The following is a 26,099-nucleotide window of genomic DNA, read 5'->3' on the forward strand; positions in this document are numbered from 1 at the left end:
GGCCACCTTACTGCAAATGCCTCTCACATAAGGCCACAATATAAAACATGAGCAAAATGGAATCAGCTGCAGAGGGGGGAAGCAAGGCCCGTGATTCTAAATGTTTATGAAAATGAGGCGACTTTTAATTAGATCTCGATAGGATCGTGTCTGCTTTTTATGTGTCTCCCTTTGCCATGCCATCAAAAGAGGCCTGGCCTCAGAGTTGCACACAGCTCAGCAGAAAGTGTGACCTTCAAATATCTAAAGCAAGGGTGCCCAAGAGACGTGACGGAGTGACCAACTAAAAGCCAAATTAAATCAGCTGGACTTGACTAACAAACCAAAGTTGGAACAGTTAACTTCTCTGTGGGGATATGCAGCATTATGGAGCTTGTCAGCAAGCTTATTTGCATTTGTTTATATAGCAAGTATTCTCAAGGGATGTGATTATCAGTATGGCTGGAGGCCGATATGGATTACATGTGAAAAAAAATGTTGCCGTTCCATGAAGAATTTAATGCAAAGCAAAGCTGTCATGTATGGTCAGATTGGTCAACATTTAATCTATACATATATTGCAACGTGTCTACGAGTTTGCTTCAATTTCCCAGCTGTATAAAGTAGATGCAGAAAAACAGCATCAATAAAATGGTGGTTACGCTCATTACCTGCTGCACACAATGGAGATAGCCACAAGAGAAACAATGAAGACCACTCCTGCCGCCGCTGACCCTGCAATAAGAGGAAGTTGTTCCCTCAGCTCCGATTTGAAGTCATCTAAGATAGAAACAGACACGGACAGGTGTTAATAATCCTCTTTTATTTTACAAATCCTCATTTATATAATGTTGTGCATCATCATCATCATCATGTCGTTCGGCACCAACTACTGGTGTGCGTGTACAACTCTTTACGCCCCAACTATAAGACAACTCATCTTTTTATTGGAAGAAAGAAAATCTTACATTTGGGTCAATTCAGTATATTGCAGATATAGCAGAGCCAATAGAACCCCTCAAATACCCTTCGGAATTCTACATGAAGCAGGAAGAAGCTTCCTAACTAATGAACTGATGGACAAATGAACACAATTGTGATGCTCCATAAACATATGTCATCATTATACCACAATTAAAGGCAACAGCTCTATTAGTAGCCAAAGACTTTTGCATAGAACTGCAGGACAGGCAAGATAAAACAGAAAAAAACAGCTTTAAAGGGCATGCTTGTGCACACTTGCCTTTTGCGTGACGGCGTGTGTTTGTGTGTGTATGTGTGTGTGTGTGTTGGACTGGGACGGCTAAAGAAAACATACAGACGTCTCAGCTGTAAGGCGCTGACTGAAATCCGGTGAACTTTCGCAGAGCTGACTGACAGGCTGTGTTTGATAAACTGAGACACTGAGGGCGACACAGAAAGGGAGACAAGGTGCGACTGATACAAGAGAGAAAGAGTAAAGGGATGGACGCCAGGGGCTCTCATATTTAAAAGCTGCCGTTCCTGTCAAAGAAACGACACCTTGGAATGTTGTTTGGCAAGTGTTTAACCAAAAAGCTATTGCACATAAAGCCTAAATACATTTGGGACCTCTTTTATCACCTCAGAAAATCTTGTGAGACTTTAGCACTGTCAGCATCAAAAGGATTAACTCCACAATACCTACGATGACAAAGAGGGGGAAAGAATGTGATGAAGACCATAGAACTGGAAATGGAACATGTTGTGATGCATACAAGCGGCACAAAAGTCTCTGTCCCGGCTGCTCAGCACAATATGGTTACAAACTAAGCAGTAACCACACTTGTGTAATGACAGCACAGATGCATTTAATCTGCAGTACAGTAATCCCGTTTATCACGGTTAAATGGTTTCAGACACGATCGTGATAAGTGAATTTCCGCAAAGTAGGATTTCTTATTTATAAAAGGAATACTTTCGCAGTTAGAGCATCAAAAACCTGCTTATGATCTTCTAAATATGTTTTTTAACATATTGGTGCCCTCGAGACACGTAATAACTCCCCTATAGTCACCTTTACATTTATATTACACTATATAGTAGAGTAGGAGTAAGTAGTAGTAGCAGTAGTAAGAGAAAATTTGCTATTAAAGACATAAATAAGACTCGTACTTGTGTGTGTGTGTGTGTGTGTGTGTGTGGCACTAAATATGTTCCGGTGCTAGGGGAGATGTCTAGGGGGGCGGACAGGAAGTGATGTCGGGGGTTCAGACTTTTAGCTTGGCGTGTGTTACGGATGCAACAGTACAACAGTAGCCCGTGTTAGGGATATCATGCCTGTTGTGAGATAATTCAAACTTGCAATAAAAGCCTGTTGTTCCAGCGGTCAAGTCTGGTGCTTGTGTGTCTCACGGAACATTAAATTAACATGCATCTTCTGAATGCCTTATATTTGTATTTTAGTTTATTCAACCATTTTTATGTTTGAAAATGCTTAATTTAGGCACAATATAAGCAACATTTGCTAAACTATGCATATTTATTTTTATTGATAACAGACCGTATTCAACCCACAAAAAAACATGATTTATTAATTAATGCTCAAGTGGGAAAACGTATAGTTTGCAGGTAACACATTATCTTATTGTCTGAATTACTTTTTATCGCTTTTTGCAGAATTTCAGTTCTTGTATCTGAGCACATCTTGCATTCCATTTAACTTTATTGGCTTCTTAGCAGGAGGTTGCCTGTAGCATTGGTGTAAAACACATCAACAACCAAAGATCAACCACAGTACCATCATTTGATCATGCGATCTCTTAGATGCTGCCCTGATAAAAACTAGTAAGGGGTCTAGGAAACATACGTTAACACCTAAGGGTCAGAAGAAGTATTATTCTTTGATGTAAGCTCTAGGAGTGATTTGTTTCTCACAATGTAATTCATTTGCATGCAATGGAGTCTAAGGTCCTGTCCACATGGGAAGGCTCCTGATTTTTTTTCTTGGTGGGTTGAAAAAAAAATGTGCATCAACACTGTCCCAGGTGATCAGATAGTAGGCAGACCTATGTTGGGCGCTGTGAACAGACACGCAACGCAAACGGACCCATGCGACACATCATACTATAGAAGAAAGGATGCATGCACATAAACCCGTCATCTTCCACTTTCCAAGGCTAGTCTGGGTTTACGACAAAGTGGAATTACATGTGCGGCATTTTGGGAGTGTAAAACGAGAATATACCGGGAGAATGCCGACTGCGGTGAGTCATGTCCTTCCAAATATTCAGATATCGTGTTGGCTTGTTGTCAAACCTCACTTCTGGTCACGTGACAGTGCCAGGTCGCTGACGTCTTCGTTTTTAAAACAGCAGCGGATTGCTAATTAGAAACGACGAGCCGACGTTTTCAGATTGTCCCACTCTGGGAGCCGTTTTCAAAGAATACCACTTCAGGGCACCCGGAACGCCGTTTCCGTGTGGATGAGAGGCTGAAACGATAAAATTCTGTTTTGACCTGAGAGTGTTTTCTTGTGTGTTTAGCCTCCAAGGATTGCTGTCAGGAAGCCACTCTTGGCCAGACATCTGCAGAAGGCCATGCACTCTGCATGTTGTCTGACCGCTTTGCAAAGGTGTAATGAACTGCTTTATTTCTGGCATTCTCTTTTTTTAGTTAGGATGACATTTTTTCCACAAAAATGCATGTATGATAGAGTGAAGCCGCAAAATACAAAGCGCAAAGTGGTGTGGGATTAATGTAATTCCTTCAGGAAAAATGTATTTGAAATTCAAACAAACCAGATGTCAACAAGTCTCCTGTTTAACCTTAAAGGCTCCATGTGTACAATCGAAGCAGGCTGCCCAAATGGATTAAAATACATTTCAGCATCTGTATATTTGCCCATCTTCTAGCGATTTTGGCTTTGAAAGCAATGCATGATTTTGCAAGCTGCAGGCAAATCCAAAGCCCCGTGTAAAATGGGCCTATGGGATTAAAGTGATTAAAAAAAAGAAAGAAAAAGATGAAAAAAGGACGAGAAAAATTTATTCGGAGCGAGGCGTGGGGGCCGGCCGGGATCTATGAGGACACTCATTGTGACAGGAGTTGCTCACTCTTTCAGCTCGCACATTTATCAAGAAACGGTGTGAAGGATGTCGCCGCAACTGCTGCTCGCAGGTTGCCTTTCTGTTTTTCATATACATCATGTGAGAGAGGTCTAGATAGGTGGCCTCTTTGCTGAAATGGTGACGCGCCCTGGCAGCGAGGGATCACCCTGCAACCTGTTTAGTGGAAAACAAGAGTCTGTTGCAATCCGTCTTAACCTATTATGAAACGGAAGACATCAGTCACCTCGCCGTTGCTGCAATCACCTCTTTTTCCTCACACCTGTCAATCAAACTGCCAGAGTAGGGCTCTGTATGTGCAAATGTGGCACAAGGACACTGTGGAGGTGTATGGAAAATAAGTAAAACGGATTTCAAGGGCTGTTGATTGACAGCAAGAGGAAAGTTGAACCGGCGTAGGACAAGGAAGCGTCAGCAGCTCTCAGGCACCTGCAGCTAATTGCTCTGACAAAAATGTCATGCAGTGGCAGCGAGCCAACAATGACCATGAAGTGTATGCACGTATGTTTTGGGGGAGAGTGTATATTCTGTCCCACGACATGTGCTCTGCTCATGTTAAAGCCATGACAATCAACCTTTACCGCCATCGCCTTTCCATCCATAATTATCATAAATGACGCTTTTGGCGACATGTACACAAGACCATGGCTACGTTCACACTGCAGGGTATGATGCACGATTCAGGTTTTTTGTTAAAATCCGTTTTTTTATGTGGTATGTGGTTGTTCATATTGCCAAAAAAAATTGACTTGTGAACGCAAAGCGTCCGGGACGTGACATGCATGCGCCAAACCACGACGTCACATGCATTTCCGTGTGTTGACGGCAGTAAAGATTACGGCAGTGTGTGCGCTCCTTGGCGCGTTTGTGGCAATTTCAAGGATTTTGTGCAACCGGAGTCAAAGTTTTCTTCACCAAATGATCTCTGCGCAGCGGATTAAAAAGAAAGAGGGCAAGAATTTTGGCTAGGGCAATTTGTGGAGAACTCGCTGCCATGTCTGTTCCAAAGAGCATGTGTGTGGCAGGAACCGTGAGCCGCTTCACTGACACTTTTAACACGGTTAATGGGCGAGATGTCATGGGGGCCGTGCTGAGGGAGGCATGATTGCTATGATATGCTACCATGTATTCACCAGCTTTGCAGTTGTCTCTTTCGACTTTGCGGCAGCAGCTTTCATTCTAGTTCATAAAACTAACTTCCACCCCCTCCAATAACTTTGCCTCCCCCGACAAAAATAAATAAATAAATAAAACATCAGCTAATCACTGCACTCCAGCAACAGAATGGCTGGCTGAGACAACAATTAGCTTAGCATTCTGGGTCAAGCACAGTTCGTTGCACAAACAAAAGGCATCCTTCTATCCACATATGCATTCCACACACACATACACACACACACACACTCGAACCTGTCTGAAGGGAATTAATTTTGCTGTGGCACTACACTTGCAATTTCACCTCACTCTCACCATGTAATAATACTGCAGCAACAAATACAATGTGAGACGTCAAGTGTTGCTGTGTGTGTGTGTGTGTGTGTGTGTGTGTGTGTGTGTGTGCGTGTGTGTGTGTGCGCGTGCATGTGTGTGTATGTGTGTGAGAGAGGGCTGTTTCTCCTGGCTCGGACATCCTTACCATCTGTGAGTGTTTGGAAGCACATCTTGCTGCTGTATTTGCCAAAACCAGCCACAGTCCGCGCCCGCACCTGCACCACGTACACTGTGCCTGAGCGCAGGCCGTCCACGCGTGCGGTGTTAGTTTGGCTCCGCAGAATGGTGGAGTTAATCTCTGCATGGTCCTGTAAGCAGGGATGGACACACTAAACATTAAAAACACATTAAAAACATTAGTGGTATCTTACTTGTTACATTATTTCAATTCGGAGAGATTTTGATGTGGTTGAATATAATATATAATATCTACTACCCCCTCATGTGGAGGTTGCATACATACAGTATAGAGTTGTAACGCACTTTCACAAAATCTGTACAGCGACACATCTGAGCAGTAACCCGTTTGCAGAGCAGCTTCTGTCTCTTCCAATGCGCTTTATAAGACACTTTAATTACAGCAATATGGTTTAATATGACGTCCTTCTGCATTGTTTACTGAGTGAGGTACAGATGGGTGCACTTAAATATGACAGATAGCCAATTAAACCCACTGAAATACTGTTTTACAATCTGGGTGAGGAACCATATTTGGTTAAGTAAAGCAAAATGAATCTACCAGGCCACACATTTTTATTTTGTTATCTTACTGTTTTTGTTGTATGTCTACTTTCCTGCACAGACTCACTGTAGCACAACACATTCCTCTGGGATCTCAGATGATGGGTCCAAAGGTTGAACTGTTAGAAGTGATTTGTGTTTGTTAGCAGACCAATTCCTGGTTCACAGACGACGATGCAAAATTCTGGGGTTGGGGGAATGATTCCATTGTGACTTAATTATTCTTTAAAAATGTGGAAAGCCGTGTTTGTGCTTGTTTGTTAGTGTTGTTATGTTAGCTGGTTAATAGCCTACTCCCTGGTTCATCCAAGAGGACAGACAAGAGAACTGTATCAGTTTTTATTCTTGGGTGAGGTATTGGTCCATTGTGATTTATAAGCCAAAAAGAAAAAAAAAACGTTGCTAGTTGAATGGCAAAACTCAAGTTTGGGATGCATTTTTTAGTGGTTTAAGGGTTTTCAGTCGCATCTGATTTGTTCGATTTTGTCCATAGTCAACTAAAAGTCGAATATTGTTTTCTCCTTGAAGACAGGGGTCTCAAACTCAATTTACCTGGGGGCCGCTGGAGATAGAGTCTGGTTGTGGCTGGGCTGCATGAAGTATTGGGAGCAATGGTACAAAATAATGAGGATGTTTTAGCAACGTAAGTGTAAACAGGATTTTAGTTTCGGTGTCTGAAAAACAGTAACGCTATTATTTTAAACTCATTCAGAAAACACAACATCTCATGTCTCTCGAGTAGATCAATGCTATAAAGTAGAATCATATCAAAAAGAAATATTTTTTATAGCATTTACACTACTCCTCCATGTCTAGTCGCGGGTCCTCAAAATATGGCCCCGGGGCCGCGAGTTTTAATGGCGATCCCTACAAATAAACAGATCTCATTTGTCACATTTTCACCTTAAAAAAGGCAGAATCACTCAGATAAACAAATAAACATGGCTGGTCAGTGTGAAAATATCTGTTACTTTATCAGTCATTTTTGACTGAGGCATAAGGAGCCGCTCCACAGAAACTGAAATGGCAAAATAAATAATTAAATAAATCCCTCTATTAATCCTCTTGCACATAAAGAAAACAACATGTAATGTGCACCAATACTTGTGAGAGAGGAAGTTAGGCATTTTATGTATTCCATTGAGTTCCTGTTAATGTTCACTGATCTCATAACGCTGCCTGCAAATAAGTAGAGTGCACCACACTGCACCCATTGGCTGCAGGCTGCGGGTAGCTTGATGAAGATCTACTGTACTAAGGAGCTGCTGGGGGGCATTTGGACGTGTCATTAAAACAGCGCAAAAGCTGTTTAATATGCCATGTCTTATAAAACATGTATGACCCCCCTCACAACACAGGACCAAGACGTGAAGTCAAAAAAAGAAGTAGCACAAGGAAGAAGAAGCGAAGATGAAAGTTATAAACAACATTAACATCTAGTCCGACTGGTTTAATTGCATCATTCTGGTTGCCAGTGAGCTAAACATAGTTATGCCCCATCCCTATCACACACAATCACATTAGTTCGCTCTTATTGGCTTGATGAAGACAAAAGTTTGAGAAAGGAAGTGTTTATAAATTGAATGTACCTGGCTTTAATGGTTTAATCATTTAGACCTTTAATCCATTACATCGCACCATCTGTCGCCCAGTCCGCAGAGCAGCATACATATTTCCTTTAGCAGCTAACTAGGAAGGAGACAACATCCCCCTGAGAATGGAGACCCGGTCACTAGGTTGTCTGCTTTAGGTCACGACTGAGTGCACATATACCCACTTTGGGGTCAGGATTAAGCCCACTCCCACAGTCGGTCACTCTGCAGCTCTAGGAACCACGCCTCCATCTGTTTAGGAGGAGAGGTGACCAGACAGATGGCATACATCCAATGGGGGAACATCCCTTGTGGGTGCACCAGCTTGGAATGGCCCTTTCACACCGCCAGTCAAATGGGGTTTACACACACACACACACACACACACACACACACACACACATCTGCCACTTTAGCAAAAAGTGTCATTCAACTACCTGGATGGTTTTGTGGGACAGAAGTTGCTGCCAATTGGTGGGATCAGGAGGGCCACACCCTGACCTGTTCGCTCAAGAGCCTCAAGCCTCGTGTGGAAATTTGGTGTGCGTACCAAACATATTTTAGACAGTGCCTGCCTAAAATGAAGTAGTTATGAAGACTTTAATATCGCACCTACCTGGCAATGTGGAGCCACATAAAGGCAGTGATAGTGGTCAAATTTGGACATAGTTCATTTGGCCCACTGTTATCTTTTCACTGAGATGCTCCAATAGTTGCACTTTGCTTGGCTACAATACATTCAATTGCCAGTTTTCTCTACCAAATGTGACGGACTCACTTCCTTTCTTCCACTCCCCCCCGCCCCTCTTTGTTTCAGCAAGAAACTATTGTCTACAAACCTGGAATGGTATTATAAGTAACATGGAGTGTGTGCTTTATCAAAATGCCAACTGCGCAAAATGGACAGCATGGCCACTTGGCACCAAGACAGACATGGTGGGGTACCATGTGTCCACCTCACAGGCAAGCACACACACATGGACACACAGTCTCACTCACACATGGGAAGGGGGCGCAGTTACTGTATAACGGAGAAGACTTTGACACAATTTTGGTGCCAAAAATGACCGCATTTATGATTTCAATGCATACTTTGATATCAAAGGTAAGACATAATGGGTTTATTAATGGCAATGGTTTACTTTATTTAGAACATGCATTGTATTAAATCAATTTCTCGATTATCGTGACCCTATGTATACAGAAATTCACCAAATGTCCTATGACCAGTGGAGCCGCTACATAACACAACATTACTGTATGTGATGACTTATTGTTATTATTATTATTATTATAGTCAGCTATGTGGAAGTGTGGTCGTGTGCGTTTCTATGAGAATGCTTCCAGTCACAATTTATATGATAGCTGTATGCGAGAGAAGCGTATTAGAAAGTATTCCGTAACAAAAAGCGGTATGCTCTTTATCATTCCATTTGTGTGTCTAACTCAGGGGTCACCAACGTTTTCCTCGTGGGAGCTACTTTTACAAAATGAAAATGGCCAAGAGCTACTCATTTTTGTAACATTTATTTTCAGAGCTTATTTTAAACCCAAACAAAGCAAACATGCTTGTTTTACCAGAACATTAACAAAATGCTGGTGTCCACAACTCACATTTTGTATTTCAGAATGCATTTCTTTCTACTGTTCTTTCATTATTAACTGAAAACATGAATGAAAAGCAGGCTTGCGGGCACCTCATGTGATCAGGGGGGGCTACCTGGTGCCCGCGGCTACCACGTTGGTGACCCCTGGTCTAACTGCTCAAGCTCAACTCAATGAAGACACTAGGTGTTGCCAGAAAAACAACCACCGCACCATTTTAAGTTAAAGGCAGTGCATGATAAATTATGTACCGTATATATTTTGATATACAACCCCTGGCAAAAATTATGGAATCACCAGTCTCGGAGGATGTTCATTCAGTTGTTTAAATTTGTAGAAAAAAAGCAGATCACAGACATGACACAAAACTAAAGTCATTTCAAATGGCAACTTTCTGGCTTTAAGAAACACTAAAAGAAATCAAGAAAAAAAGATGTGGTAGTCAGTAACGGTTACTTTTTTAGACCAATCAGAGGGAAAAAATTACGGAATCACTCAATTCTGAGGTAAAAATTATGGAATCACCCTGTAAATTTCCATTCCCAAAACTAATATCTGCATCAGATTAGATCTGCTGGTTAGTCTGCAGTTAAACAGGAGTGATCACACCTTGGAGAGCTGTTGCACCAAGTAGACTGACATGAATCATGAATCTCTTGGCTCCAACACAAGAGATGTCAATTGAAACAAAGGAGAGGATTATCAAACTTCTTAAAGAAGGTAAATCATCACGCAATGTTGCAAAAGATGTTGGTTGTTCACGGTCAGCTGTGTCTAAAATCTGGACCAAGTACAAACAACATGGGAAGGTTGTTAAAGGCAAGCATACTGGTAGATCAAGGAAGACATCAAAGCATCTAGACAGAAAACAAAGCAATATGTCCTGAAAACAGAAAATGCACAGCAAAACAAATGAGGAACAAATGGGAGGAAACTGGAGTCAACGTCTGTGACCGAACTGTAAGAAACCGCCTAAAAGAAATGGGATTTACATACAGGAAAGCTAAACGAAAGCCATCATTAACACCTAAACAGAAAAAAACAAGGTTACAATGGGCTAAGGAAAAGCAATCGTGGACTGTGGATGACTGGATGAAAGTCATATTCAGTGATGAATCGCGAATCTGCATTGGGCAAGGTGATGATGCTGGAACTTTTGTTTGGTGCCGTTCCAATGAGATTTATGAAGACGACTGCCTGAAGAAAACATGCACATTTCCACAGTCATTGATGATCTGGGGCTGCATGTCAGGTAAAGGCACTGGGGAGATGGCTGTCATTACATCTTCAATAAATGCACAAGTTTACGTTGACATTTTGGACACTTTTCTTATCCCATCAATTGAAAGGGCGTTTGGGGATGATGAAATCATTTTTCAGGATGATAATGCATCTTGCCATAGAGCAAAAACTGTGAAAACATTCCTTGAAGAAAGACACATAAGGTCAATGTCATGGCCTGCAAATAGTCCGGATCTCAATCCAATTGAAAATCTGTGGTGGAAGTTGAAGAAAATGGTCCAACCTGCAAAGCTGATCTGGCAAAAGCAATCAGAGAAAGTTGGAGCCAGATTGATGAAGAGTATTGTTTGTCACTCATTAAGTCCATGCCTCTGAGACTGCGAGCTGTTATAAAAGCCAGAGGTGGTGCAACAAAGTACTAGTGGTGTGTTTGAAGTATTCTTTTGTTGTTGTTTTTTTCATGATTCCATCATTTTTTCCTCAGAATTGAGTGATTCCATAATTTTTTCCCTCTGATTGGTCTAAAAAAGTAACCGTTACTGACTACCACATCTTTTTTTCTTGATTTCTTTTAGTGTTTCTTAAAGCCAGAAAGTTGCCATTTGAAATGACTTTAGTTTTGTGTCATGTCTGTGATCTGCTTTTTTTCTACAAAATTAAACAACTGAATGAACATCCTCCGAGACTGGTGATTCCATAATTTTTGCCAGGGGTTGTAGAAGTCGCACCTGACTATAAGTCCCAGTACCAGCCAACCTGTGAAAAAACGTGTGACTTCTAGTCCGAAAAGTACGGCTGAAGCAGAGCTTCTCCATGTCTCAGTAATTACTGATATTTTATTCACTTCATGTGTTTACATATTTCCATTTCTAATAGGGAGATACAGGAGTAGAGAATGTGTAATATGTAATAGATAGATGAAAGAAAGACAGATCAGTTTGATGCAAAAAACGCATTCATATTATATGAAAAAATGTATTAACCTTACAGCACAGAAATCACACAACATTTAGAGTTCAAGATGTAAGCATATCGCGCGCGACCTCAGTTCACCGAGCATCAAAAAATTGTGCTTTTTATTTGGATTTTTTGCAACAGTGATAAAAAAAAAAAAGATGGAATGTCTTCATGCATGATGTCATGCATGCGAGTTCATTCCAAGCCAGTCAGAGCTTTTCTTCCAGTCACTGACACATACCAGAAGATGAGATCGTATTCAATCTTCTTGGCACATAAAGAACATAATGATGGAATGAGATCTAAATATGTCAAACAGGAAATAGAACTGATCTTTCCTCTCCCGAGGTCCTGCCAGGACACCGTTCTTGATGTTGCGGTAAGACAGGGGCGAAATAAAATCCTTTGTGAAGGAGTTCTCAAGTCGTTTTTCTTCTTTCCACAGCCATTTCCTTTGGGATGACGGAGCGTTATATTCGGTTTTCTCTTTACCTGGAGACTGACAAGCTAGCGGAGTGAAGAAACAAAAAAATGGAAAGAAGAAAGAAGTGTCTGGTGGAAGGAACGTGAATCCCCGCTTTTCAAAGGTTCTATTTAAAATCTAAAAAGTTGTCTGTACAACATCTGTGCGTCTACTAAAGTGCTGCGGGCTAGTCGGACGGCCAGCAGGGACAGGAGACAAGAATAATAAATACGTCTTTCTGGGTTTTCTTCTGAGAAGCTGATAATTGTATGGAAAGCAAACGTAGGATTTTCAGAGTTGTGGAGTTGGACCAATGGTTCAGAACTGTAGATGGAAAAAAACGCTCCTCTTCTGCTATTAAATGTCATATATTGCTGCTGTCATCCAGAATGGATGCACCTAAACCCCCCCACACACATACACAGAAGCATGTGTGACCGTAGCGAGTGGCTGCTCTGCTCCAGCCTTAATGGAGGGCCTGACCTTCGCTATGCTGTGTTATTTCCACCCTCCCCAAAATTTCAGAGGAAAATAAGAGTAAAAGGTGGACGGCAGAATGGAAGGAAGGGCATGGTATTCCACTTTTTCCTCTCACAAACTTCTAATTTATTTCATTTTGCTGCTCAATTTACAGCATGCTGAGCTTTACAATAAGGTGGCTTGAGGAGGATGGCGTCCTTTTGGGGTCATCGCTATCACGTCACACCACCATTCCTCCATGCCAAGGCTACATATAAACCATCTATGACTGGTGGACTGGATCCCTTATTTTAGTTTGGGGAAATATTAACATGACATCTGGTAACACTAATACATATCTTGTTACTACGCTCAGTATACAGTGAACTGATTGCTCAGTAAACGTTGTCATTAGTGAGTGAAAGGTTTATCTTGTGGTGGCACATGTATTTATACACTATATGCACTTTTTTTTTTAGAATTTGACATTCTTTTCTTGCTTCGTTATGCATTGATGCTCAGTTCTGCTGAAGACGAGACTAAGGCTGAATCCCAATTCTATCCCTTACCCCTCTCCTTACCCCTTTCCCCTAGGTTTTGCGTGTTCACGAGAATCAAGTGGTGTCCCAAATCTCCTTAAACCGAGGGGTAAGGGGTAAGTGCTAAGGGGTACACACCCCTTGAAAACAAGTGTGGTCGCTGCCGACACTTGAAACGAAGGGTCAGGCGGAGCTACAATACCCGCTGAGAAGCTGGAATGTAAGTAAATGTAAATGTAAGTCATTACGAATAACTATTGAGTTGCACAGTAACGTGACTCATGTTTTGTTATATATTCAATCATTTGCTACCATCAACCGCCCATTTGCAATTTTTGGTCATTCTGCGATGCAAATGGGTTCAACTGTTAAAATTTTTAGTCAGATTATAATTGATGATGGATTAATCCACATTAACAAGTTAATTTTGACAGCCCTAACTAATTCACAGACGAATGCATACGCATTGATAGGCTATTTGGTTTATTATTATTATGATGGCAGTAGTGGTATTGTGAAAGGGGTAATTCTGCAAAATAATCACTCCTAATTTTGATAATATATCAATTATGATGTTGTGGATAGTATACTTCACTTTTACATTTATAACATTTGTAATATCCACTTGTTTTCCTAGAAACTGCACAGTACATACAAGTACGTACATAAATATATACATAATTCATACCATGGCCAAATTCTTTGTTAAATGTATTTTGTTATTTTGTGACAATTTTGTGTACTTATTTTGTGTCAATAGACAGTAAGAAGTTGTGCTAGATATAGCAATGAAAAATATTCACCATTTTCATTGTTTATGTTAAAAAGGATTCTTACTATAGCATTGGAATTGGACAGTTTATGAGAAAACAATCTTTTGCAGCATTCTAGAGGATCCTGGTATATTATAGCACAATCTAGATCAGTTTTTATTTATATAACACTGGTCTGGCCTCCCCTACTCCCTCAAAAAACCCAAACAAATGAAATAAAAATGGAGCATATTCTGTGGCGTTTTCTGCTGACCCCAGACTGTTTACGCTCTCATTTTAGGAATAAAAAGCAATTAATTTCGCCTTTAAACTGAACTGACGTTAGCGCAGCAGGTTTGAGAAATACGTTTTTCTTTATTTTCTCCAAGCTACCGCACCCCCCATGAAGTCTTCTGGCACCTCCCTGTGAAAGGCCCACCTCACACTTGGAAAACTCCTGCTTCAGAGCATCCAATCCATCAGATTTAATCAACTATCCGGTAACTATAAAGCAGTGGATACGTGTGCGTCGACAAATGTAACTAGGTTTGTCAAAAAGTGAAAAAATAATACCTGCTGTTTCCTTTTTGTGAACATCTCTAACGTTTTATTGTCTTTTGACAATTTCTTGTGTTATTTCCAGTTAAAAACTCACTTTGGCCAGGGTGTGAATAATTGTACTTATCATTTAAATACATATTTGCAGGTATAAGTGGGGCTTTTTCACACTATTTTCCAGTCACATTCTTTTCTCAGGTTTACAACAAGCCAGAAAGTAAGATGGCGTGTTGTCCAAGTCAGTGAAATTCACAACAAAAAAAGGTGTGACAGGAGAAGTTGGCGTTGGAAGTAGCAACAAAGAGTTTGCAGCCAGGCGACTTTTGTGTTACCTGTGCAAAAAATGTTGGGACAATCGCACCCTAAAAACAAAACAGTCCAACTGTTCTGAAGATTGGGAAGATGCACAGAACAGAAGACCTCTGGTTAGTGTGCTTTTCGGTTACTGTTGAAGCTTTACGGCAAAATGTTGCCGTAGTATATTTTCTGGTTAGCGTACAATACAGTATGGCGTGCATTTTGTTGTGTTATTAATACACTGTGTGACTCCAACTGTGTTCTTAATGTATCTTTATCACAAAATGCCCTTGCTAGCAGCTTGCTAACCGGAACCGAAAGCCAGCCCCATCTTCTGACTGTGAGGTAATAAGTGGTCAACAATGTAGTTCTTTGGTAACCAACACAGTTACAGTATGTCACAAGTCCCTGTTTTTCTTTTAATCACGGATGCAAAATAACCCACAATGGAGGCAAAACTGCTAGCACTTTGATAAAGAAGGTGAGAAACACCATTGAATTCAAAAGGTAACTTAAATAACACAAAGGGATCCCACTGCCACATCTTTGTCAATCATCACGTCTTCAATCAAGGTAAACAATTATGTTAAGTGTTCATTTAGCATTTCATTCGTCATTTATTTGCATTTCAAAGTGTTTTCTGCATGTAAGACCATACTTGTAAAACTATAAAAACGTGCTTCGTGTGAACATTTTTGGCTTTCTGTAACGGATTAATTGGATTTACATTATTTCTTTTAGGAAAAATCTATTCGCAGGGGTCGGTAACCTTTTTGGCTAAGAGAGCCATGAAAGCCACATGTTTTTGAATGTATTTCCGTGAGAGTAATATAGTATTTTTTAACGTTGAATACAACTAAATGCGTGCATTTTTAAGCAAGATCAACAGTTTTAGAATATAATACGTCTCTGAATGTAGCCTTTTAATAGCATTGTTATAGTGAAGCTCACCAATAATAAATAACATACTTCCATGAATGCGACTTCGGGTGCTGGATTGTTTTGCACAGTACGCCGTATCTTTTTCTTTTCACCATCTTGTTCATCAAAAGGGTTTGTGCTTCAAAAAGTTTACTTCTTGACCTCTCAATGACCCAGGTAGGCTACCACATTATCCAAAAATAAAGTTTTGATGTCTGATCCGGAAAATATCGGAAGGACAGATGGCATTGGCTCTGGCCACCCACACTGAGACAGAAAATGGATGGATGGATTAAAATGCTATTAAGAAGCTATTAAAATGAAAGTTTTATATTTTGAATGTTATTTTCAACACTATGATGTAAGTTTTAAATAGTAAGTTAGTTATAATAAAAATATTACTTTAAAATGTCAGCTAAAAAAATGAAAATAAATACATTTTATACTGTTAAGAAATGCCCGAAAGGCAGATGCAGTCATCAGAAGAGCCGCATCTGGGTCCCGAGTTATAGGTTCCCTACCCCTGGGTTTGAGTATGTTTCGGTTAGAGTCGGACCTTCTGTAACGGATTCATGACGCTGACCAAGATTCCACTGTTTATTGTGTTATGGCTGCATTATCTGGCAGATTAGTTACTACTTATGGTGAAAAACATCACCGAAAGACCAAATCATCATTTTCTAGTAGCATGGAAATCATCAAAAACTAGTGTAGAGCTGTGTTTACCTGAATTAACCCCATGCAATCCTGTCCCTAGTGATTAGACACTAATTTGCGATTACGCTCATCTATTTGCACGAGGACGTACAACACAAACATCAATAGGATTAGGTTTCATTGATATTCATGAACGAGGAGTCTGTATGATTGGTATTTACATGACACGGAGCTGTCTGTAAGATAAGCTTCCTCAAGTCCTTTACGATTGGGATCTGTTTCATGACATAAAGAATACCAGGTATTAGTTTTTTTTTGTTGTTTTTTTTAGACACGTTTAACAAGTAGGTCACCTTTACACTTGCACTATTCAACGTGTCTGAAAAGGCAGATCTTATTTAATCCTACCCCTTCTCCATAGCTAGGAAGTTACTGATCGTGTGTTCACGTCCTGTGTTGTCATCGACCACAGGGTTGTCCAAACTTTTTCCACCGAGGGCCGCATACTGAAAATCAAAGAATGCAGTGGCTCTTTTGGATATTTTTTCTGTATTTTTTTTATTTTGTAAAAAAGCAAAAAAAAAAAAGTTCTATATTAAAGGCAAAGCTTTTTTTTATTATTAGTTATTAGTATCAAAATTTCTGCTTATTCTTTTTACATTTTGACTTTTTGCTCTATTTTTCCTATTTTACAGTTTTTTTTCGCTTAGTTTTATCTCTACAATAAAAAGGAAGCGGGCCAATAAAAAGAAAGCTATGGGCTGCAAAGGCCCATGTGCCACACTTCAGACACCCCAATCTGTCAAGTCCTTTTTTTTTTTTTTTTTTTTAGAAAAAAAAAATAAGCATGTGTAATAGCAAAGTCAATAGAGATTGTAGCCTATTCAGTCATAAAGAATAAGCAAAAAATAAAGGAGTAAAAAGGCAGTGGAGTAAAGGATTACACTGGCTGACTAAACAATGATGCAGGTAAAAAAAAAAACGCTGCATTTTTAGGTGGCGTTGCAAATATTGATCCATGGACATTTGCCAAAATTAGTTGAAGATAAATAATTCACAGTCGAGACATTTATACACTCAATAGCTTTATATCTATTATTCAGTAAGCAGAGGATGAAGGAAACTCACCCAATCTCGTAAAAACCAAAAGTGCATGACCAACATGGCACCACCTATCGATCAGCTTTAGGAGGACAAACAAAATAATAAAAAAAAAGAAAGGAAGAGGCTTTGATCTCTTGGTATAGTTATATCCAAAGCCATGGGAAAAGGCTACAGGTCAATACAGCAGCAGTATAGGCTCTGTGGGGTTAGGCTGGCAACTTAATAAAGCAGACACATTGTGCGCGCGTGTGTGTGTGTGTGTATGTGTGAGCAGACGGATCGATGTGATTCACCCCTCAGACGCAATGCATTTTCACAGCAGGCGAGAGCACAGGTCAACATATTTGCTTCATCTGCAGCAGAAACCCAATAACAGTCGGGTTGAGGCAGCAAACGCAGTGATAGGACATATTACCAACATGCAAGACACCGCTCGCAGATGTCCGGTAAAATGTTTGGTTGATGTGAAGCAGGACACGCACTGATGGCATCGATTCAGTGTGGAAGTATATGGCCTTCAACCCCTCCATGATATTGGAGGCTCGATGAGCAGATAAGATGATGAGACTGACAAATAAACCCAGTGAGTAGAAAAGGATAGGTGAAAGGACAGCACAGTTTTGACCATAGCAGAACGGCCTGAACAAGATTGGTTGAGACTGAGATCTACCATACGTAGTGTTTTTGCAGGAGGTCCTTTAAAGCAGATTTCTGCTGTCATATACACAAAAGTCCCCAGCCACCCGGTTAAAAAAAACAAAACATTACATTTTATGTAAATGCACATCAATTTTGGAAATAAGGCAATTATTTCATTAAAAAAATAATATACACTTAGAACATTTTCCCAAGTTTATGTTGTTTTGTTTCACTTTGTTTCCTTGAACGACACGCCTTCCCACTTTGTTTGACTAGCCTTGAACGCAACATACAGTACTTGTGTGTGTGTGTGTGTGTGTGTATGCTAACTTTCTCTGACGCTACACAGATACATATATTTTTCCTGTTCTTTTACCTCATCGTTGTTCCCAAGTGCTCGTGCTTTGTGTGAATGCATGAAGGTAAGGTTTGGTGACAGAGTTTTGCATGCTATTGTGCATGTTTGTTCGGAGCACAACCTCAAGTTAAAAAGACTTCTGTCAACAATGATGTTATGTTATGTTATAATCTTTCTGAAAAAACACCTCCAGGCTGGTACCAATGGTGAGTCTGCATTGTGCTTTTAATTTTATACTGTGCCCATCTGTGTGAGGGTACACTGAAAACCTCACTTCCTGACACCTTAAAGGGATAGATCGGATTTTTTGACATGAAGTTGTCACTGTTAATGTAGTACACTACTGATGTGGATGTCATACCACTTCATGTCAAAAAATCTGAACTATCCCTTTAAAAGTCGCACTAGACATCGAGTTCACAGCTTGGGCTTTTAGCTTTTTTAGCTTTTTTGGCTAGCGCTCTCAAAACTCACAAGGTGGACCCTGATTTGATCCCTGGCCCTAGGGACGGGCCAGAAGGGTTACATTTGTTTTATACACAATATGGAACATAATAAATAAATAGCTTGACATCACTATAATGTGGCACCCCCCCTCCCCGCTCTGCTGGAGGCTTGTGGAAACGGGAGCCGGTCCCTGGGCTCAAAATGATTGGTGACCACTGATATACAGAGGATCTTTGACTAGTCTTTTAGTGATCCTTAAAAAGAGCAGCACATTTTTGCCATTTAAAGCATCTTGACTATGATTTTCATAGTACATCTTTAAAACCAACAGAGCACTCCTGACATATTGGGGATCTTTGACTTGTGTTTTTTGCAGGAGATCCTTAAAAACAGGCTACAGGTCCATGTTCAGGAGAATACAGTGGAATCAATAAAGATATAATGCAGTACTTTTCTACACAAGAGCCTGTGACACATTTCACATAAGGACCAAATGTATTTAATGAAGTATCTTACCTTTTCGTGGTAACGGAGCTCATAATCCAATATGATACCATTGGGCTGTTCTGGTTGCGGCCATGACAGTGTGAAGCTATTCATGGTGGAGCTGATCTGGTGCATGATGGGAACAATGGAAGGAGCTGTAGAAAAAAAAATATATATACTTTTGACTTTTAGTGAGCTTCCCCATCAAACCACCTCTTAGATGATACTTCTGGTGATAGGAAGTACCGTATACAGCTTTTGCAATCACTGTCTGATACAATCAGTCTGCTTTAATTGGCCAGTAATCACACAGCCACTATGCAGGAGCTTGGATTACACGTGCAGGGCAGCAGGCCAGCCACTTAATTTGAGCCACAAAAGTGGAAGTGAATGTATGATGTTATCACGCAATGAACATACCAATGCAGGGTAGCTAATTCATGGAATAGCATTTTTGTTGCACCAGAAAGCATTTCATTTATAATGAAATACATTGATATAAAAAATATAAATTCTGGGATGCATTTGATGCATAACAACCAAAGTTCATCGAACTATAAATACTGTAGATAATCCATGTCTGACTTAGACTGGAGGTACTAAGTTGCAGTTCTAACTGGGAGAGTGTACCTTGACAGAACCATTTCACATTTGTTTTCACATATTTTGATTTACAGACTGATTTTCTTTCTTTTCGACTGGAACCGGTGTCATATGCCACGGCAGAATGAATTACTCTGTCTTTATCTCTTGGCAGACGTTCACACTTGTGACATTTACGGAGTCAGTGCTTGCCTTGCCACGGCTGACAGACGCATCAAAGGAGTTAAGCTCGACGAAAATACATTTCCTGGGTGCTTTTTTTTTTTTTTTTTTGCATCCATTTGCTGCGTTAATACACAATGTAGGCAGGCTGTCAGGTTCCTAAATGTCACAGACTTACCAAGAGAGAATTGCAGCATAACCTCAATAGAAACCATAAACATAGCAGGTATCATTGGTCAGAGCTGCCATGGGATTTTCTTCCGTTTCATCTAAATAAACCACTACTTAAGTGTGCAGGGATGTCAAACTCATTTTTATTGAGGGCCACATCACAGTTATGGCTGCCCTCAGAGGGCCACTTGTAACTGTCGATGTATATGAATATAAATATGAAAATACCCTCATGATACTATTACACAATTGCCATGCATTTGATTATTTTATTTTTTACAAACAAACTGATGGATAACTTGCTTTGAAATGAGAAGTGAAGTGAGATTGTTAAGGTGTCAAGCATAATATCGTGGTAGAGCCCGACCGAAAAGGGATTTTTGGGGCCGATGCCGATACTGATATCGGTAACTGAAAAAAGCCAATATACGATATATTGTCAGATAACCTATATATCGGCCGATGTATGAAATCAGAGCATTTATATACACAGGATGTATACTGTACATTAAAATAAATTCTTATAATACACAAAATACAATTCAATACAAAAAATCAGACTACTAATTTCAAATAAGGAAGATTAATTAGTAACACTGTCAACATAAGTACATGCCTCTTTGTGATTTACTTTCAGGTGTTGCCACAAAATTGTAATGTTCTGGAGCCCTGGCTAACTTGCGTACTGCAGATGCTGCATCTAATGTAAAACCTGTTGAGTCTTTTGTGAAGTGGCTCCACACCTTACTCTTCTCCCTGCCTGTGAAATATATACATTTAGTACTTTTTGGTAATTAGCATTGAATTTGACACTATAGTAAAAATAAAAACAAGTGGCTGCATTCATATGAAAGTTAGAATACATAGGCTAACGTGAGGTGTTTTTAAATTACCGGAAATGCATTATGTGTTTATAAAAGGCTTATTCATAAAAACATCTCACCAATATCAATTAGTCATACTTATTAGTTATTGAAAAGTTCTGTCTGCAGCCACTGAGAATTTGTAAACAGCTCAAGAACAAATGCTGAAGCAAACATAAAAAATGAAAAAAAAAACATGCAATCTATAAAATTACAGCTATATACATTACATGGAACATTTTCAAAATCATTTTAATGACGGCATTAACCTGTATGAGCCCCTGTAAATCTTGCATGGACGAATGAAGTGAAGTGGGATGCTGTGTAGTACTGTACAGTAGTAGTCTGATGGACATGGGAGTTAACATTTGCATATATCTTTATTTCACTTTAATAGTCTTACATCAGGTAATCATGGACATTTGAATTAACAGTTGCATCTATCTTTGCTTATCTCACAAAGATGCAACTTGCACAACGTTAAAACACTGCTTAAACGTTAACGTTAAAACATACACTCTCTAAAACTTGCGTGAAAAAAAAAAAAACTAGAATGTTCTCCTTGACGAGCCCTGACAGCGGCGCACTAAAGTGTGGCGTTATATTGTTTTACAAAGTCACAGCGTACCATGAAAAATGCAGTTTCTTCTGCCTTTTCCCTCATATTCTCTGCTGCATCCGAGTGAGTGAGACAGGCTGAGCTACACCTCGCTGGTCTGTGTGTTTGTGTATGAGGGGGAGGGGCAAGGTACTCGGGCAGTGAGCAAATCACGCACTCATTTTCTCGTACATGTGACGTGCTTTGAACACGTGTTGTAAACAAACATGCCGCCGATTGTGTGGGGTCTTCCCACTGTCCCAGATAGCTGCACCTAACGCTTCGCAAACACTTGATGACGAGAGAAAAAACATCGGCTCTCAACAGACCAAACCCCGCCAGCTACCCAAAATGCCAGCATCATCACAACGGCGACTCAAAAGCCAACAAAGATGCCTGCACAGTCAAAGAAGTTGCCCTAAAACCCTAAAAGAAAGAGCCTGGGCCTGCTCCCATCACCACAGCGCTATCAAGCTAGCGAGCTAACAAGATAGCAAGTTAGCTACCAATTAGCCTCAAATTTATTTCTTCTAAACTTAAGAAGCCCAAAACTAACCACTTCCACACGGGATGGGAGGAGAACTTTTTTCACTATATGTTATGTCACACATGCCATGGCTGACTTCATGACTTCATGCAGTGTTAAGGTAATGTAATGTAAGGTCATGTCTCATCATTGTTTTGGTTCATTACTGCTGCCTAGTGACCAGAATACTACGTATCACTTGCATTTCATGTTTGACTAATAATAGACCATAGTCTACCGTGAAACAACCATCATTTATTAATTAATACATTTCTGAAAAAATGTGATACAGCGAGTGAGTGATAATCGAACTGCGATATTGAGATGGGTGACTGCAGATATACAAAGTTAGCGGTTATCGGTATCGGTCTTGAGAAGCAGGAATCTATTGCTATCGGCTTGGAAAAAAAATATTGTGCATCCCTAATACATATCTTCAATACCATAAGTGGCTATGTCTCAACTAATCTACATATGGTAATTAACAAAGGAAATCCACCCAAACCTATTCATCATCAAAGCGACTTGTGACCTTACAAGTCAGTTTGATTAGAAAACAAACTCAGAAGTGTGTCATATTGAGCTGAACGTGTCAGTGTTTGTATAAAAGAACATCTCCACCCCACGTCTGCAGCCAGAAAAGTTCATGCTCCACATTCAGTCACTTGACTCTAAGGCCTTGTCATTGGCTTTCACTTGCTATCTTTCTGAAAGAGTCTTCTCTTACTCAAAAGGCCGCAAATGGCATCCTCTTTCAACTTAATGTCCCTTTTTATCGAGTTCCTGAGTAGTTGCTCTATTTCTATTCCCTTTCTTTGCCCACATAGAGCCATTCTACAGCCACAGGAGTTCTGAAAAAGGAAATTAACTAGTAATTCATTGCACATTTTACGTTCAATCATTTTTCGCTTTAATAGGTGTAAATATTTCTAGATTGGAGTGTTTGATAACCACGCTAAAATGCAAATGGAAACAAATATTTGGGTTGTGTTTATCTTGTGGTTATCAAGGGATTCTGTGGCATCTGCCTCCCTTGGCTCTTGTCGCCCTCCACCCCTCGACAGAGTGTGAGAGCTGAGCGTCACCTTGGTGCACTTCAGCCTCTCAGGCTGGTTCACGCTCCAGTAAACAGGGTTAGGTTGGGCTACCTGGGCTGCATTATCAATTACTGACCACAGGCACATGCTGTTCTTGACAGACCCTGAGAGAGGTGCACTCCATGTCGAAATTCCTGCAGTGGAAAATGGGGTTGCATTTGTGCCCTTCCATTTTTCCAAAACTATAGAATGCTATGACCTAATGTACTTTTACGTCATCTCATTGCACTGTCACCAACAGGGGGCCCATTTCGGTTCCTAATGGTGAATCCTATGCTGTTTTACCCCCAAGGGATGATATCTGACCTGTACCATCCCACTTTCAGCATTTTTCATTAGGGTACCCGTCCTTGTAGTACGGTATGGTTTGTTTGTGTAAGGCAGAGCTAGAACACTGGCTGGCAGGGAATTGTCACTTCCGACATGGAAGCACAGGCCTGATTGGGGTTTAGCAAAATGAACTGAACCGTAGTACCGGGTGGAAATGTAGCTCAGTTATATGAACACCAAAGAATATATTCACCCAAATATACAGCAACCTTGCAGAAACTTTTTTTCGAGTGGGTCTGTGTGTCACGGCAGTGCGTGTAAGTGACATGAAGACAGGCTGTCACTCGCTTGGGAAGAAGTTGCTTGGCACCACCTGTTGACTCGCTCTGGGAGAAGTATAGAAGTATAAATCTCTTAACCCTGAATACCTGACGACCCATATTTTTCGGACTGTTGTCTAAGGGAAACATACATTATACATTATACATATATTATATTCGGGTAGTTGTATATTCCTGTAGTTGGCCGCCTTTGATGAGGGTGTCTAGTGCTGACAGGCCCAAACACCCACTGATTCAAAGGTACACTACTGATGATGTCTTCCAAAATGTATATCCTTCCCATGGCTGAGATAAAGTCCCCACGCCACTCTCAACATCCACGCCTCATGTGATTACCATCTATTGGCACAGAGGACAGTTTGCATCAAGTCCTGTGTATTACGAACACGGGCCGATATAGTATATAGCATATATGGAGAAATGGCTGGTTTACTGCCATGGATTTACTTCATTCAACCCAACAGATTCTGAATATTGTGTGTTAAACTATATAGTTCTGCTCTCCTGTGTACAACGCGCCAATATGTCTGTGTTCAGGGTGAGGTTCTGCCTAATGAAGCACCAATGTCCCCCTCCAAGTGTGGCCCCACTGTCACCCAGGGACAGTGATGCCGACAATGATTGGTGACTGTGCCCCGTGCTCTTCTTTCCACACCCCCTCTCAGCCATTCCTCCGGTGCTCTACTTTTTATTTGGCCCAACTTGCTGCCCCTGGCTTTTAATACAGAGTTTGGCTCACCATTAATCAATGTCAAAACCTCTCAGTGTCCAGCTATGACAAAGAGAAGAGGGGTGGGAAGCAAGAGCAACAGGGAATGAAAGAAAGACTAAAGAATGGCTGGAAATTAGGGTTTTCGTCCACAATATGTCGTCCATAATATCGTCCACCGATAATTAGAGGCCCCATATTGGCATAAAAATGTTTTACCGGTCAATATCGGCATCGTTTTTTTCCCTACATTGAAAGCCCATATAGAGCTTTTAGCGCCAAAGACACAAAATTGCAACATTGCAATCAAGTAGTACTGTGCCGCTCCCCAGCCTGTGAAGAAGAAGTTACTATTTATTTAGCATGTAGAGTAACTATAGAGCTCACAATGAACTTACCAGCTCCAAAGAAATCGCCAGAAATCGCCAATCCACATAACATTCTTACTCACGGTGTCTTTGAAGAAAGAGCTAAACAAAAGATCACACAGCAACGTAATAGCTAGGTAACAACAGACAAGACACTACCAATGAATAATGCTGAATAACCAACAACTACGTGAGCCCTAAACGTGTAGCTTAGCAGCCATTAGCACGCTGGGAAACAACAAGTGCTGTTGACAAAACCGTATACGTCGACGCCACATCGAGCGCTGAGCCTTACTTCAATGTCGCCGCCATATTGGATGTGGCAAAGGCTGTGCTGTAAGTGAATACAAATAAATGCACTTACTTTCATGAAGTGCCTTTCTACAAAGAAATGTAAGTTAATGCCTCTCGTTTATACATTCACACACGCACTAATACACTTGGGAAACAGGCACCAAAAACAATGTATTTGATCTTCTCAGATGGCTAAGGATGGATGGATTATAGCTTTATTGATCCAGCAAATTCATGTATTTCAAACAATACCACTTTAATTAAAATGAATTAAATCTTTCCAAAATAACATAAATCAATATAACAATCAATATAAAATATCTAATACATGAATGATCGACTCAGAGATGGGTGGAGTAGCCAAGAAAACAACTGTACTCATTTAAGAGTATTGTTACTTTAGAATCATTTTACTCAAGAAAAAGAAATGTGACGTTACACATATTGGTATCGGTTGATATCAGAATCGGAAATTGAAAGTTGGACAATATCGGCATATCGGTTATGGGCAAAAAAGCCAATATCGGACCTTCCTACTAGAAATGCTAATTTTCTATGTCGTTTCTCACCACTTCGCGCTTCAAATTTTGCGGTTTCACTCTATTACAATTTTAAAACTATGCATTATTTTATTATTAGTTCTGTTATTAGTAAAAAATATATATATATATATTTAAGCAAATTTTTTGCATTTTTTTTTACATTTTCAAGCATAAAAATTACTA

The 26,099-nt window shown here is 40.2% G+C and overlaps 1 protein-coding gene across 3 annotated transcripts in view; it reads right to left on the minus strand.

Annotated features, from left to right (window-relative positions):
* The window catches only part of LOC129176555 (ephrin type-B receptor 1-B), a 210,154-nt gene that overhangs the window by 37,186 nt on the left and 146,869 nt on the right, over nucleotides 1-26,099 (minus strand). For all 3 annotated transcript variants that reach the window (XM_054766697.1, XM_054766696.1, XM_054766698.1), the window contains exons 6-8: nucleotides 19,403-19,527; nucleotides 5,701-5,863; nucleotides 651-759 (exon numbers count right to left, since the gene is read on the minus strand). In XM_054766697.1, coding sequence (XP_054622672.1) covers nucleotides 651-759; nucleotides 5,701-5,863; nucleotides 19,403-19,527 — 397 coding nt within the window. The remainder of the gene's footprint in view (nucleotides 1-650; nucleotides 760-5,700; nucleotides 5,864-19,402; nucleotides 19,528-26,099) is intronic.

The sequence above is a fragment of the Dunckerocampus dactyliophorus genome, chromosome 2 (assembly GCF_027744805.1).
Source record: "Dunckerocampus dactyliophorus isolate RoL2022-P2 chromosome 2, RoL_Ddac_1.1, whole genome shotgun sequence".
NCBI lineage: Eukaryota > Metazoa > Chordata > Actinopteri > Syngnathiformes > Syngnathidae > Dunckerocampus > Dunckerocampus dactyliophorus.